The sequence below is a fragment of the Emydura macquarii genome, unplaced genomic scaffold (assembly GCF_026122565.2).
Source record: "Emydura macquarii macquarii isolate MOO-44397 ecotype Brisbane River unplaced genomic scaffold, CSIRO-AGI_Emac_v2 contig_1253, whole genome shotgun sequence".
Lineage (NCBI taxonomy): Eukaryota > Metazoa > Chordata > Testudines > Chelidae > Emydura > Emydura macquarii.
The window spans coordinates 9,491,668-9,505,798 of NW_027131390.1; the positions used below are offsets into that span (position 1 = coordinate 9,491,668).

At 44.2% G+C, this 14,131-nt stretch overlaps 1 protein-coding gene across 5 annotated transcripts in view; it reads right to left on the reverse strand.

Annotated features, from left to right (window-relative positions):
• IDS (iduronate 2-sulfatase) overlaps positions 1 to 14,131 on the reverse strand; it is a 34,817-nt gene that overhangs the window by 14,574 nt on the left and 6,112 nt on the right. Inside the window, exons 1-2 of one of the 5 annotated variants that reach the window (XM_067548107.1) lie at positions 1,884 to 2,350; positions 443 to 579 (exon numbers count right to left, since the gene is read on the reverse strand). In XM_067548107.1, coding sequence (XP_067404208.1) covers positions 443 to 579; positions 1,884 to 2,334 — 588 coding nt within the window. In that variant the 5' untranslated portion in view covers positions 2,335 to 2,350. Of the gene's footprint in view, positions 1 to 442; positions 580 to 1,883; positions 2,352 to 2,527; positions 2,622 to 14,131 lie in introns of those variants that run through there. The other 4 variants (XM_067548105.1, XM_067548104.1, XM_067548103.1 and 1 more) reach the window with 4 other exon arrangements.

Here is a 14,131-nt window from a genome sequence, read left to right on the forward strand (position 1 = left end):
CACAAAAATGATGATTAGAAGTTGCCCCTTCAAAGAATGATCAGAACAATATGAGGGATTTGGAATACACACATCATGCTCACAAAAGAGGTGGGGAGAATGTAAATATAGAATAAGCTTTTACAAGACTACATTTGGGATGGAAAGTACAGAATTGGTATTGTGTAGATGGATTTATTTTAAATAATGTCTCATTGTTAATAGTGAAATTCACAAGTTGGTGTTACACAATATTTAGAGTACCACAAGGTTACTGGTAATATGAGTGAGAATGGTCTTCACTGAAATCCTTTTCTCATTCCAGCCAAGATAAATATACTCGATATAGTTTAGCCCAGTTGTCTCTTTACTACCTGAAATATTTTAAAATACAGCACCTGGCTATTTCAGTGTTCTCACTATCACCCCCTGGGCCCAAACAATTAAGCATTTTGTTACTTACTTGTGCATATGCATTCTGGAACACAACACTGCGAGACGCAAGCTGATCAATGTTTGGAGATTTTACGAGGCTGTCTCCGTAACAGCCCAAAGCAGGGCGCAGATCATCCGCTACTATGAAGAGAACATTCATGCCACCTACAAAGAAGACGGAAAGTTACAAGACATTAACTTTAGCACCAATGAGTAAAAGCTAATCTGAGAACAATGTACCTATTGGAACTTCTCTATATCTAATTTTAACTCTCTAACCCTATTAAAAACATCAAGAGGAGTTTCTGACATCCTTGTAAAACATAATTTTAAAGGATTAAGATTTAAAACTTGTTTAAGAATCCAAAGGTCCCATTCTCAACTGGCCCCAACGTTCTATCATAATAAACATAATTAATAATATTTAAGGCAACTGAGGGTACCTTTATAAAAGGCTTATAGAAATGACCTACAAAATAAAAGGGGGAAGGGTTACAATTTAAGCAAGGGCAAAGATTTTCTAGTAGACATTTTGTCTGCTTTTGGATTTCACACACTAGAGTAGCTTTTACACAGCAAAATGAAGACATGACCATGCTATCTAACCCTGCTCAGAATATTACCACTGTTTAAAGAAAGAAAGATCAGCCTACAATGACAGTGGCAGGCCTGATCAGGTATGTCTACACTGCAGCTGGGAGTGAGCCTGCCAGCCTGGATGTGTGCTAATGGGACTCATGCGAGCACACTGATAATAGCTGTGTGGACATGCTGGCATTGGCAGAGAATCAGGATAGCCATCCGAGCTTGGATCCAGCCTATCCCTTACCTCCAAGCTCAGCTGGTTAGCCCAAGCCTCCTCCACCCAGGCCTTAACATCCACACAACTACCTGTAGCGAGCCCTGCTAACATAAGTCTGCCTACACCGGCTGGGACCATGCGCTCTCCATCTGGAGCACAGGCAGTCAGTCACCTGGCCCAGCGGTCCGGGCTCTATTCATGTCCCAGCTCTGCCTAGGCCAGGCCTCCGCTTCCCCTGGAAGCAGGTGTATTTAACCCTGGAACCTCAGCCGGCCGAATTCAAATCCCAGTGCAAGCGGAGCAGGTGTAGCTCGAACCTGCCCAATGGGCAAGACAAAGTCTGGCGGGGAGCCCGGTGTGTCCCTTGACCAGCTAGCGGGGGTTAAAACTACAGCCGCCTCGTCCACACGGGGAGGCTAACACGGCTGGGGGAGCAGGAGACAGGGCTAGGCAGGTTACAAAGCCCGTTCACTAGTGCAACCCAGGCCAGCCTCCGCGGGGCTCAGCGCCCACCTGCCCATGCCCGACCCGACCCCAGCGCGCAGGGCGCGTCTCCTCGCTCCACCGCGCCCCCCGACTGCCCCGGGCCGGGCTGCAGCGACACGGGGCCCCCGAGCACCGCAGCTGCCGGGCCGGCCTCCCCCAGCCCATCGCCTCCCAGCAGCACCTCCCCTCGGGTGGGCTCCAGCCGCCCCCGAGGCCAGCAGGATCCCGGCGCAGCAGACCCCGAGCAGCCAGGGCCAAGCGGCCGGGCAGCGGCAGGAAGGAGCCGCCCGCATTGCCCGGGCAGCTGCAGGGCAAGGAGGCGCCGCGCCGTGCGGAGAGCTCCGTGCGCGACCTGCGCTGCGCCCGGGAATGCAGGGGGGACGCGCGGCGCAGGGATCCCCCCAGCCCCCCAGAGGAGAGGGCGGAGTCCCCACCCCACGCGCCCTTTCCGGGGCGGCCGGAGACGCCGCTGGGCGGGGCCGGAGTCGGAGTCTGCCCTCCCCCCGGGGCTGGGACGGGAGGGGCACCCGAGGAGGCGCTGGGACTCGGAGACGGCCCCCACCTCCCCAGCTGGGGACGAGGCTAGCCGAGCGCTTTGCCCTGGGGGTGGGCCTGAGCCGCGCTGTCCACATCCGACCCCCCCCGCCCAGCTGTGGGGAAGTTAAAGTTCCTGCTGGACTGCCCCTACCCTGCGATCAAGCCCCTGGTCAGCCTTTGTGGTGCGGGCAGGAGACCCTGTCTTCTGGCCTGTCTGTAAAGCCCTGAGCACACAGGTGGTGCAATGTAAATATCACCTCCAGCACCTCTGACCCCTCTGCTTCTAACCTTGACAGTGGATCCTCGTCTGAAGGCTGCCCTTCAACAGAAGCTGCCCGTAGGAACGGTGTGTTGGTGGCCCTGGGCAATGTCTTTCCTGGCCCTGGAACAGGAGAGGGATTAGTATACAAGGCCCGGTTATCCCCCCCCCCCCCCCCACTCTCCCCGACACATATGAAAGGCACTCAAGGCCAGGTTTCCACACCCTCCTGCAGTGGAGGTTTCCACACCCTCCTGAGTTATTGCTTGGGCCCTGCAAGCTAAGGCTGATCTTGTAATATTATCTCCACTGGCCCCATTGATAGTGTGCTCCTATGTACAACTGCAGCCAGACACGTACAGACACCCCACCGTGGTCAATCAGCAGGCCCGAAACTGGGACCTGCAGCTCCACAAATAGACCTTTACCAGCTGAAGCAAAAGGAGCAGCAGTTTGCTGTGGTCTCTAACAGTGAGTCATAAGAGGAGAGATGGTCACATGCGCTTAGTACTTACTTGTGCTTTACAATGCTGGTTGAAATACTTTACCAGGGGGGTTATCTGCTTAGAACACCACACACAATGAAATAGTAGGAGGTACTCAGATTAGAACCCACTACCAATAAATACAATTTCTAACAAATCAGTTTAAATAGGATTATGCCTTTAGATAAAGCCAGAGGGCAGTTTGCAGCTGGGGGCTACTTTATCTTGGAGAGATTTGGCTGAGTAATTCCCATCCAGGTCTTTCTCTGTCTCTCAGATAGACACAACCAAAACCAGCCAGGGAACCGTGTGGTTTAGCAAAACCTCCTTTACCAGGAGTTATGTTTTACCAACCAGAGGTGAGTTTGCAGCCAGGTTCCATTTTATCTGAGCACCCAAAGCTTCAGTGATGTTTGAATGGGTGGGCCTGGTTTAGGCCAATCTTTTGACAGGTATGGCGAGCCAGCATAAAACAAAGACCGAAGGGCTTGGTTCACATCTACCCCTGCCTTCAGGCTGCCAGTGGAAAGTCTGCCCAGAGGAGAGGTTGCAGTGGCACAACCGGAGCACCGCACGCCCACTAGGAGAGGAGGACAGTGGTGGTATCTCCCTTCACACACCTTTCAGCTCCTTGGGGATGCTTTTCTCCTCAGTGCAACTGGGCAGCCCCAAGGGTGACTCAGGTCTACAATGTGTTGCCCCTGCACATGCCTTTGGGTGGGACTTCTCAGAGGCACTGCTTTGCATTCTCTTACCTATACTAATCACAAGATGGCACTCTTGCCTTAAGAAGGGATCCAGCCACTCAGTATGTATTGATTTATGACTTGCTACTTGCATTGTCAGCTTCTAAAAACTTAAGGAGCCTGATGAAGGAGCCCAAGTGAGACTTGGTTTAGCCTCCTGGTCATCATCTCTTGTTTCCTGGGCTGTAGATGCTGGAGATGTAGCATATCTGCCCTCAACAGGTATTCCTCGACCACCCAAGGAACAATGCTAACCGCCTCAAAAGTGGCCCTGTCCAATCATCTTTGGCTGGAAGGATAATGGGCTGGACTGCAGGGCATCAAGGATAGGATGTGTAAAGCAGGAGACAAAAATGGGGGATCCTCAGGCCCATAACAGAAAGCTAGTGAGATACAGGAAGCAAAAGACTGTCCAGGGGAAGCAGGGCTGGTGGAAAGAGGCATATGTGTGGAGATACGGGGCTATTGCAAGTCCTGGGGAAGAAGAGTCTGGGAGGATAGAAAAGGGGGGGTTGGGAGAAATAACTGTCTGTCTAGGTCGCATCACTAAGAAGGCAGCAGGGGTGACTGGAAGAATATATTAGTAGATCTGGACCCCATTTATCTTTAATCCACCCCTGATTCTCAGGGGTCTTATAGCAACACTTCCCTGGGAGAGGGAACATTTAATGTTTTGACAATTATTTCCTCCTCATGCAAATGACAACCTTGGGGAATGAAGAAATCAAGTGCATTAGAATTAATATTTAGAGAAGCTGCCTTGGAGGCATATTTCATTTTAATCCTAGATTAAAAAAAAAAAAATCACAGTGCTACAGCCAGTTAACATTTACATTATATATTTTAAACAGAAATTCACATTTCTGGGTCATTTCAAGATACATCAAGCTGACACTTGCTTGAAGTTATTGGCCAGGAATCACATTTATATGTAGCAGGCAACATGTAAGCTTCTATCATCTGCAGTATCTCTTAAATGCTTAACATATAACTGCATTTGTGAGGAGGGACAGGCCAGGGACTAACCTGTGTTTGGGTTAGCTCAACCATTTAGCTAAATTTTAGCCACGCCTATACTTTTTTTCCCATATGACTTTTCTTTGTCTTGCTTTTTAGGCAGCTAATGTCATTTTATAAATTGGCTGTTTTGGGGCATGTTATGTGATTTTGATCAAAGAATTTAGACCCAACATTTAAAATGTGGATAGAGATTAAATGATTAACTCACAGGATTATATTGGGAGCTGTGCTCTAGCAAAGCCACTACCCAAACATGCTGGACTCTAGAAAACTGCTGCAAATGGTCAGCAGAGATCACAGCAATTCTGATCAGTTTCTAAGAATGTCTCAGAAAGTTGGTGCACATTTTTGTGTTAGAACAATAAAACTGCTGTCACACAGTTGCCACATCAGATTTTAGAGATTACAGGAAGAACTAGCCTAGTAAGAGACTCTGAAATATGGCATGGTATCTACATTGAATTGTATAAGGGATATATTTAGGTATGTGTGTTCTTGTAGCACATATAAGAGCATATTATTTATTATTCATATCACTAGCCTTGATTTTTTTTTTTTTTTAAACAGTGTAGTTGTAAAGACAAAGTAAACCACGGAACAATCCTGTTTTTCCAGAGGGATAGACTGGATAATCTGACGAGTGAAAATCTCCAACTTCAATGATTTTATTGCATCAGTGTTAAAATGTCACCTTAATTTTATGAGATGCAAGTACAAAAGCGTTAACATTGTGATTTTGAATTCAACCTCCAATCCAAGACACAAAAGCCCTGCATTTATCATAGGACTTTTGTACTGAGGACATGTGGCATTTGGATAACAAAATCAATAGCTTGCTGTGAAAAGCTCAGTGACTTCAGATATTGACTGATAAGAGGCAGGCTCATAGCCCCAACTCTGCCTCTTGTAGAATTGTGTGATTTGAAATATTTCTGTTACTTAATGGAAACATATATCTGTATGTAGAACAATAGCCTTCAAAGCCACTCAGGGACTAACAACGTTCCTTGGGTTTTTTGTTTATTTCATGAAGTGCATGTACATCTATGTTTAAAGTAAGACAACTTCTTAGCCAGCATAAGGATACTGTTTCCTGATTCTTGAACCATGTTCTTAAGTAGTTGCTAGAACTGTCAAAATTTTTCTATCTAGAAGTTTTATGATGGAAAAATGGCTATTTTATTTAAATGAAAGTTTCTCTTTTCAACAATTTTGGGGGCTTTTGTCCAAAAAACAAAAAAGGACAACACAAAACCAAGATCCAGAAACTGAAACGTTCAGACAGGTAAGAAGAAAAACAATTCACCTGACTGAAATATTTCAGTTTTTGATTGCAGACAAACTAAAAAACGTCAGAAAAATTGTGATGAGAACTAAATTTTTTGCCAGGATGGGAAGCCGTTTCTTAACCAGCTCGACCAGCAAGTCTAAAGAATTTGCTTTTGCAGCACACACAAGAGGGCATGTTTGCACAAGCAATTGGCTGGCACTATGCATCAGTTCATTTAGTAGCTCTCAAAGAAGCATGTTTTATCAATCCACTGGGAACATATATCATATCAGGAGGGTATTGATCATCGCTGATTTCCCACCAAATAAAGAACCAAAGAAAGAAAAATTGTCTAAACACCTACTGCCAGAAGGTGCTGGCAGGTGATTAGCAGAAATCATTTATCCCAAATCTGATTAAATGAAGAGCAGCATGACATAACTTTTCCCCTTTGATTTATGTATGGAAAATTTACACAGCACGTAATAAAGCTTGTTGCAGTGTGATAAATGGGTGAGAGGCCCTCATAAGCTACCTCTGCATTTACAGTTATGCATCCTTCTCTGCACATTTGGGGATGAGTTCAAATACTCATTAAGGATTCAAGCAACTCCTGTGTATTTAAGACATTGACATTGTTTCTCTAATTCAAAAAGAAATACCATCCACATTTACGTGGGTTGCACATAAGCCAGCCCCTGCCCTTCCCCAAAAGCATTCAAACCAAAAGGGATGTAAATGTAGAGCCAACACAAGGAGAGATTTCCTTGTGCAGCATATAGTCAACCTGTGGAATTCACTGCTGAACCACTGCTGTGACTAGATTTCAATAGCACTAGAACATTTTATGACCATTGATAACACCTGCAAGGGAGGGGGGGAAAAGACAAGCCAAGATAATGATATGAGAAATCCAACTTCATGCTTCGGGTCATAAACCAATCACCTGCTGGGATCAAGGGGAACTCCTGTCTTACAGCATTATATACTTGGCTCAGAGCCCTTTAAATGACGAGCCTGATCCTACAGCATCGAGGTCAATAGGAGTTTTTGCCAACAACTTCAGCAATTGCAGGGTGAGCGCCTCTGCGCATGTGGAGTGTGGGGCTGTAGTCAGCTTATTCTGATACAGATATTGACCAGGGCTAGAGGCCAGATACTGGACTTGAGAGAAAGATGGTGTGATTTGTTCTAACATATCTTATGTTAGGTATGAGGAGTGTGATCTATCATAGTGAATTATCATAAATGTAGCTGTAAAAAGATGTTACTGTCCAATCTGCACCTTTATTTCAAAACCTGCATCCATTCTAGGCAGATCTTCCATCTTCAATATTGTATAAACATCTATGTCACATTTTTATTTTTGAAAGATTCATGAGCTTTGCTTTCAGAACAGTACAAACAAGATGGCAGAGACTTTCCTAAACCACAGCACTCAAGGATCAGCCAAAGGCACTGCATCAGATATATCTGCATAGATTGGCTACTAGTCATTAACATTTTTATAATTAAATGGTAAGATACTTCTACGATTGCCTTTCCATATGACAAAACTTCCCCAGGAACTAAGCACTAGAAAATAAATGTAGGCACTAGGTAATATATTCCTAACTCAAAGACACTTCTAAGACTTCATTTCATGTATAGTCCCTATTCCATGGCTACAGTGAATTTTATAGAGGTTCTTCATTTATAAACATTGTTCTAGGCTCCCACAAATTACCTTATGGAATGAGCTTTTCCAATCACATTTATTTCCTGGGTTGTTTCTAAGGTATTATTAAGAGCCCTGAACAAGGGGGAGGCTGGGCGTAAGCTACACTGCCACAGAAAACTTTATGACTCAGAGCCACACACCCAGTCACCATTGCCTCCTTCCTCTTTGCCTATACCAGTGGCAAATTAGACACTTCCTGCTGCAGCTCAGCTGTGCTGCCTAGAGAAGGGGTGGGTGAGTTGCACAGCTAAGGTTCTTCCTATTCCCGGTCCTTCCATCCCCCTGTTCTGTGGGGGAGTCAGTCTGCTCTGAGGGCGGGGAGCCCACACCCCAAAGTCTCACTTCTTCTCATTTCCTCCCAGGGGGATGTATGCCACAGTACACTCTAGTCATTAAGAAAGAGTTTCCCAGTATTATGAATCAAAGCACCGAGACAGTCAATGTGATGTAATCCTTAAGGTACACAAAGTACCTTCAACAGATCCACTCTGAGCATAGACAACACCGTGTAAACCAGATGTCTCATTGTGCTACTGAACCCTTTAATCCAGGTCTCTAGTAAGGGCTGCTCTAATATCCACTCGTGCACTAGCTCCTAACCCTTCCCTTTCATATTCTGGTTTTGTAACCACTACCACTTCAGGGGCTGCTTGGACAGAATGCTCGGTGTGCTATCACTACAAAAAACCTGATCTCCATTTTTTGGTAGTTGTGAAATCCACCCGGCCCTCTTTCACTCTCATTAAAACTACCTCAGAGGAACAGTAAAGAAGCTCATTAGTATTCAGGAACTGCTAATAGAAAGGTCACCTTCTTCTCTGTTGAACAAGTCTCCATTTCAAATATTAAAACCTCTCAGTTAGCAATTTATGAGAAGGGCACTGAAGTACACAAGATGAGTTTTTTTCAGGCTAAGGTGTTGTTCTGTGCAGTGGCATTCTGCCTGTGAAACAGCAGAAGACCATCCTCAGGGAAAAATCTAGTCCTCCCTCCCTTGGGTATGCAAAGTGCAAAATACAAAATAATTGCTATGGGGGCAGGCTTAGGAGAGGATAGGCGGGTGCAAATGTTGACTGAGCGGGATATAGTGAGAACTGCACAAGGACATCAGGATTAGGCCTAGTGCATATTAATGTGGTTCTGCTATGCTTTTACTTAATGAAACTTCTAATCATGTCTGATAAGAGGGGACAGCAATAAGCCTAATGAAGATGATGTAACTGGAATGGAAATGACGAACTGTCTCTTTATCCCATCAGGACAAAGCTTTGGGGTTTTTTGAATGTATGCTGCTTCCTTCTGTTCACACTATATTTTAGGGAAGGGGAGTCTTAAGTGGAAGATCTGTGAATAGATGAGAAATTCTCTAAGTGCCTAACATTTCCTTACACAGCTGTAGCAGTGTGAAGTATTAACTGTGAAATCAGCAATTGATTACACACCAATAATATTTTAACCAAAAGTCACTTACTGAATTAAATACTTCATAATATATCCAAGAGCTATAGTCAATACAATCCATGACACGTTCAGATGCTGTCACCATCTCATGAGTATGACTGTAGGATACAAGTCGAACATCTTACTATAAATGGAGATAAAACTCAGCAAAGGAATCTCCAGCCTTAGAGGTTTTTAAGGCCTGGCATGACAAAGTCCTGGCTGGGATGATTTGGTTGGGGTTGGTCCTTGCTTTGAGCAGGAGGTTGGACTAAATGACCTCCTGGGGTCCCTTCCCACCCTAATATGCTATGATTCTATTAAAGGAATACTTTGATGGCTAATCTCCAGTCGCTATCTCTTCCTGTAATAACTATCAGCCCCATTCAATGCTAATTGCCTTGTGCAGAGCTCACACAACTCCCATAGATTTAATCCTGTGAGGTACCAAGCAGTTTTTGAAAGATCCTGAGCCCTATCAATCACCAGTGAAGTCAACGGGAGAGCTTGTGCTCAGCATTGCGGAAGAAGCAACGCAGCACCTTGCAGGTTTAGACTGGGTGAAAAGATCAAAGCAATCCTCCCCTTCCATCCAGGATTTGGGAATAGGGTTTTATGGGCCAGTAGATTTGTGCAAAAACAACTGTGCACATTGATCAATTTATTCTGTGGCTTAGTTCATTCATAACTTTGGAACAATTTTTTACTCAATCTACAAATATGCTCAATGGGAAATGTGGGGATTCTTAAATCCCATAACAAATAGAGCACAACAATTCTGGCAACCTTTTCTTTGAAATGCCTTAAACAACCCCAGACTTTGGAGCAGGGACTAGAAATTCAGCAACAGGGTGGCTTTCTGTCAAGGATGCACCATTAGCCGTCCCCGGGGAAAACCACCCACGTTAGGCCAAATTTTAAACCTTTGAAAAGTCACAGTTCGCACATGCTCAGTAGAGACGTGCTAGAACTTAATTCCCCAAAGATTCTATGGGCACGCTTCAGCCCAGGGCTGAGTAAGCAGGACTTTGCAGCTGTGGACTGGTATGAGTTGTGCCAGCTGCGGATCCAGGCACCAGAACCAAAAGCAGGGAGCCTGTCCCTCCTGTTCTCAGTGATCCCCCTGCTAGGCCCAAGCAGTTGGAGGAGAAAAGCTGCCTGAACTGAATGCAGAGAGAGGACACGAGCCAGACCTACGTGAGGGGGAGGAGAGTAGATTGGGACAAGGAACCTGGGATAGGGGAGAAGGAAACTGGGAGCCAGTGGGGACGGGGAACATGGGTGTGGGGGTCACTGAAGGTCAATGGAGGGACAGGACAGAAAGACAAATCAGGCAAGGAGTCATGAAGAGGGGAACTAGGATTAACTAGGTAAGAAGATGGGGGACAAGGAGCTGGAAGGGTGTGAGATGGGGTTATACAGACCCCATACAATGGCTAAGGGAGTGATGGAGCAGTACGGGGCCCAAACGGCCCTGCCTTCCCAGCAGCTGCAGAGCATGCGCCAAATGGAGGAGCTGCTTAAAAGGGGACCGACAGTCAAGCAGGGGGAAAATGCTCTTCACAAAAGGAAGACTGGGGAAGAATGGAACTTATGTCTGTCTCTATATGGAAAAAATACAGGTAGTTCAAAATTTTACATTCCGAGGAGTTATGTTCAACAACAAACTAACTTGGAACGGTCATAGAAATAATATCAAGACTCAATGTATAGATAGGCTGAATCTGCTTAAAAGCATTGCTGGGAATAATTGGGGTGCAGATAAGAACAAGTCGCTGATGCTGTACAGGGCACTAAGATGACCAGTAATAGATTATGGAAGCCGAGCCTTCAGTTCAGCTTCTAAACCATCGCTTAAAAAATTAGAGCCAATCCAAACCCAAACTCTGAGAGCAGCACGTGGAGCAGTTGGTGCAACTTGGTGTGCTGCAGGTAGCAACTGGACAAATGCCTATGAATTTTAGGATGAAATTTTCAGCTGAGTTTAATGGAAATAGTGAAGATAAGAGTACTAAATGAATATACAAGGACTGTTGGGAATTAAGTAGACAAGAAGTAACTGGGTGCCACAAACTCCACATGCTAACAGGGTCAAAAGGTGGGTAAAAGACTTGGGTAAAAAGGAAGGACTGGAAGAAATTAAAATCTTTAGTCATGGGAAATTGAACTAAAAGTGAAGAAGTAGTGACGTAACTATATTTAGAGTGCTAACAGGTCACTGCATCCTGAATGTATATTTACTAAACAAGCACAAAGACAGGTTGTACAATACATGCAAAGTCCAAGAAATAGCTGAACATCTGCTGTGGCAATGCAGGGAGAGAGATTCTTTATGAGGAACGGAGATGCCTCAAGGTGAAAGAATATAGTCTGCAAGGACTGGTGAGAGTACCAGGAAAATGGGGTAGCATTAAAAAGAGCTGGGTGAGCGGATATAGATTTTGCTTATGCAAAAACTGTGATAGGTGGCAGCCATAGCCTCACGTCCTGAGGCTGCTGCATCATAAAATGACAAGAATTGCTGATACACTCTTTTCTTTCTTCCTTTTACCTCACCGATCTTGTTTCTAATATAAGAGTTGAGATGCAGTTGAGTTGAAGTGATCTGGAGCATTAATAGACCACAGTGTGAATTTTACAAGGAAAATATTTTAATAATCTCATTCTTCCATTAAATATTCTGCCTGTATAATCAGTCTAAAGTATGATGTATCAACATGCAGCAACAAAACAAGGATAAATAATTACATAGATCTGCTGTATTTTTCTTATAATATTCAAGGTTATTTGTGTTGCTTGTATTATGTCGCCACTAGCAAACGTTATATGGCTTGACATTAGAACAGGGTATAATTAAGAGGTTTTTTTCATATTTAGAAATATGCCACTTTTGTTGCTTATTAATGTCTCCTAAAGAGAAAAATCAATAATTTCATAAAACACCAAATAGCTTGTGGTGTTTTGCCATTTTAAAAGCCACTCGTTTAACTCTATTTATTCAATAAACTAAGATAAAAATTCTGCCTGTTAGCTGGTTTATGTTTAGAATTTAGATGCCTATTACTTTGGGCAATTAAACAAACAAGAACAAAGTGTGAACTGGAAGAAAAATATGAAAATCATCCCTGTGATTTCTCTAGTAGCTAGAGTTCAATGGTGATTAAAAACAAAACTGTTCAGGAGATCCCATGAGAATATATTAGTGAACAAATTACACAGTGACAGAATCAGAAGGTGCCATTAATGTGAGTTGGGTCAAATATCATTTTAGTTCTAGGATTTTTTAATGCTTGCTTTTTAAAAAAAAATAAACAAACTACAACCATACCACTTAACATATTTAGGTTGTGACACAAACTAACTAAGTAATTAAATCTACAGTTAAGTAAGGCTAACCTCTGACTAGCACAGCATGGACCCAGCTCTGCTCCCATTAAGGTCAATGAAGATATTGACATTGACTTTGGTGAGAGCAGCACTGGTCCTCCTGCTTCCAAATGAAAAATCCCAGCTCAGCCCAATAAAGGAATGGCACAAAGCAGCCTTAACATTCTCCGGATTGACCAGCTGTGGATTCCTGCAGCATAGTGGAGTCCCTAGTCAGTACAGAGCTGATATAGTCTTCAACACATGGGATGTGCTATGGTCATCATGCCAAAGGAGGAGGGATGGGTAGAGTGTGCTACTCTCCAACAATTCCCCAAATGTTGCAACAGTATCTCAAAGGCTATTGCAGACATCCATAATTTAGAGCAGCCATGAGGCTGCTCTAACTTATGCCAGTGGCCAAACTAACCCCTATTATTCAGCTACCTTTGCCCCCCACCTTGGGTCCTGTATCAAACAGAGTATGACTCAACATGAGGAACAGAAGCTTGGGAGATTTGCCATTGGCTTCAAAGGCACGTATATCTAGGTACTCTACCAATGTCAGGTCCCTATGTGATATCAAGTATCAATTCTTAGATTAAACACCCACAACTTTCTGAAATAATTTCCCTGCAGCTAAAATTCTTTATGCTTGGTCTCTGCCCAAAGCTGACACTGTTATTTTTTTTTTTTTTTAAAGTCTGCTCAGAAATTCATGGCCACAATCAAATCCATAGGACTACCCCAGCTGGTTACTGGCACAGCTCACCTAGCTGGTCCAAGTCTTGATCACAGTTTGGGCTGGGGGTGGAGGTTAGACAGTTGGAAATGAGACCAATATTATGGACTGGATTTTGCCACCTGTACTTTGAGTTTAGTATGTGTATCCTGTCAGGGCAAGGAGCCTGTTCTGGTTATCCATCCTCAAAAGCTAGTGGAACTAAAGTGCTTCCAGCAGGACCTGAGGGAAGACATCTTTCTGACAGACCACCCCATCAATAATGTTGCAATAATCTTTTATCCTTAACAATGGATACGATGGCCCCAGTGTCCACTTCTCCAGCTTCACCTCCACAATCCATCTTTGTTTGCAGGCAACCTGCAATAAACCAAGTGTGAGGCAAGTTGGGTAAAGCACAGGTAGCAGAAGTCTTAAAATGATCAACTGCATCATCATTTAATGACTATTATTCCATGGCTGCCATGAGGTAAAGAAGAGGTTCTGTGCCTCCACTATAGCATCTCTATAATGATATAAAGTCCCCATTAGCAGATTTTAAAAAATTTGGGGGGCTTGGTTTTTTTTTGGGGGGGGGGGGCGGGGGTAGTGTACAGCTTGTTTAAGCAGAGCTACCTTCAGTCAAGTCCCTCCTGTAGCGAGGAAGTTCCTAATGTGCAATGAGTGAAACAATTAAAGTGGTGGCACATCACTAACAAACTAGATACATCTTTTGTAAGTAACGTTGAGACATCTTGTCAGATCTCATTGTTTGGCCACTGTGACAAGTGTAAGTCAGACACTTCCTTGGCATTTTACTGACAAAACAATCTGTGAGATTTATGGTATGTTTTTCACTGCATAA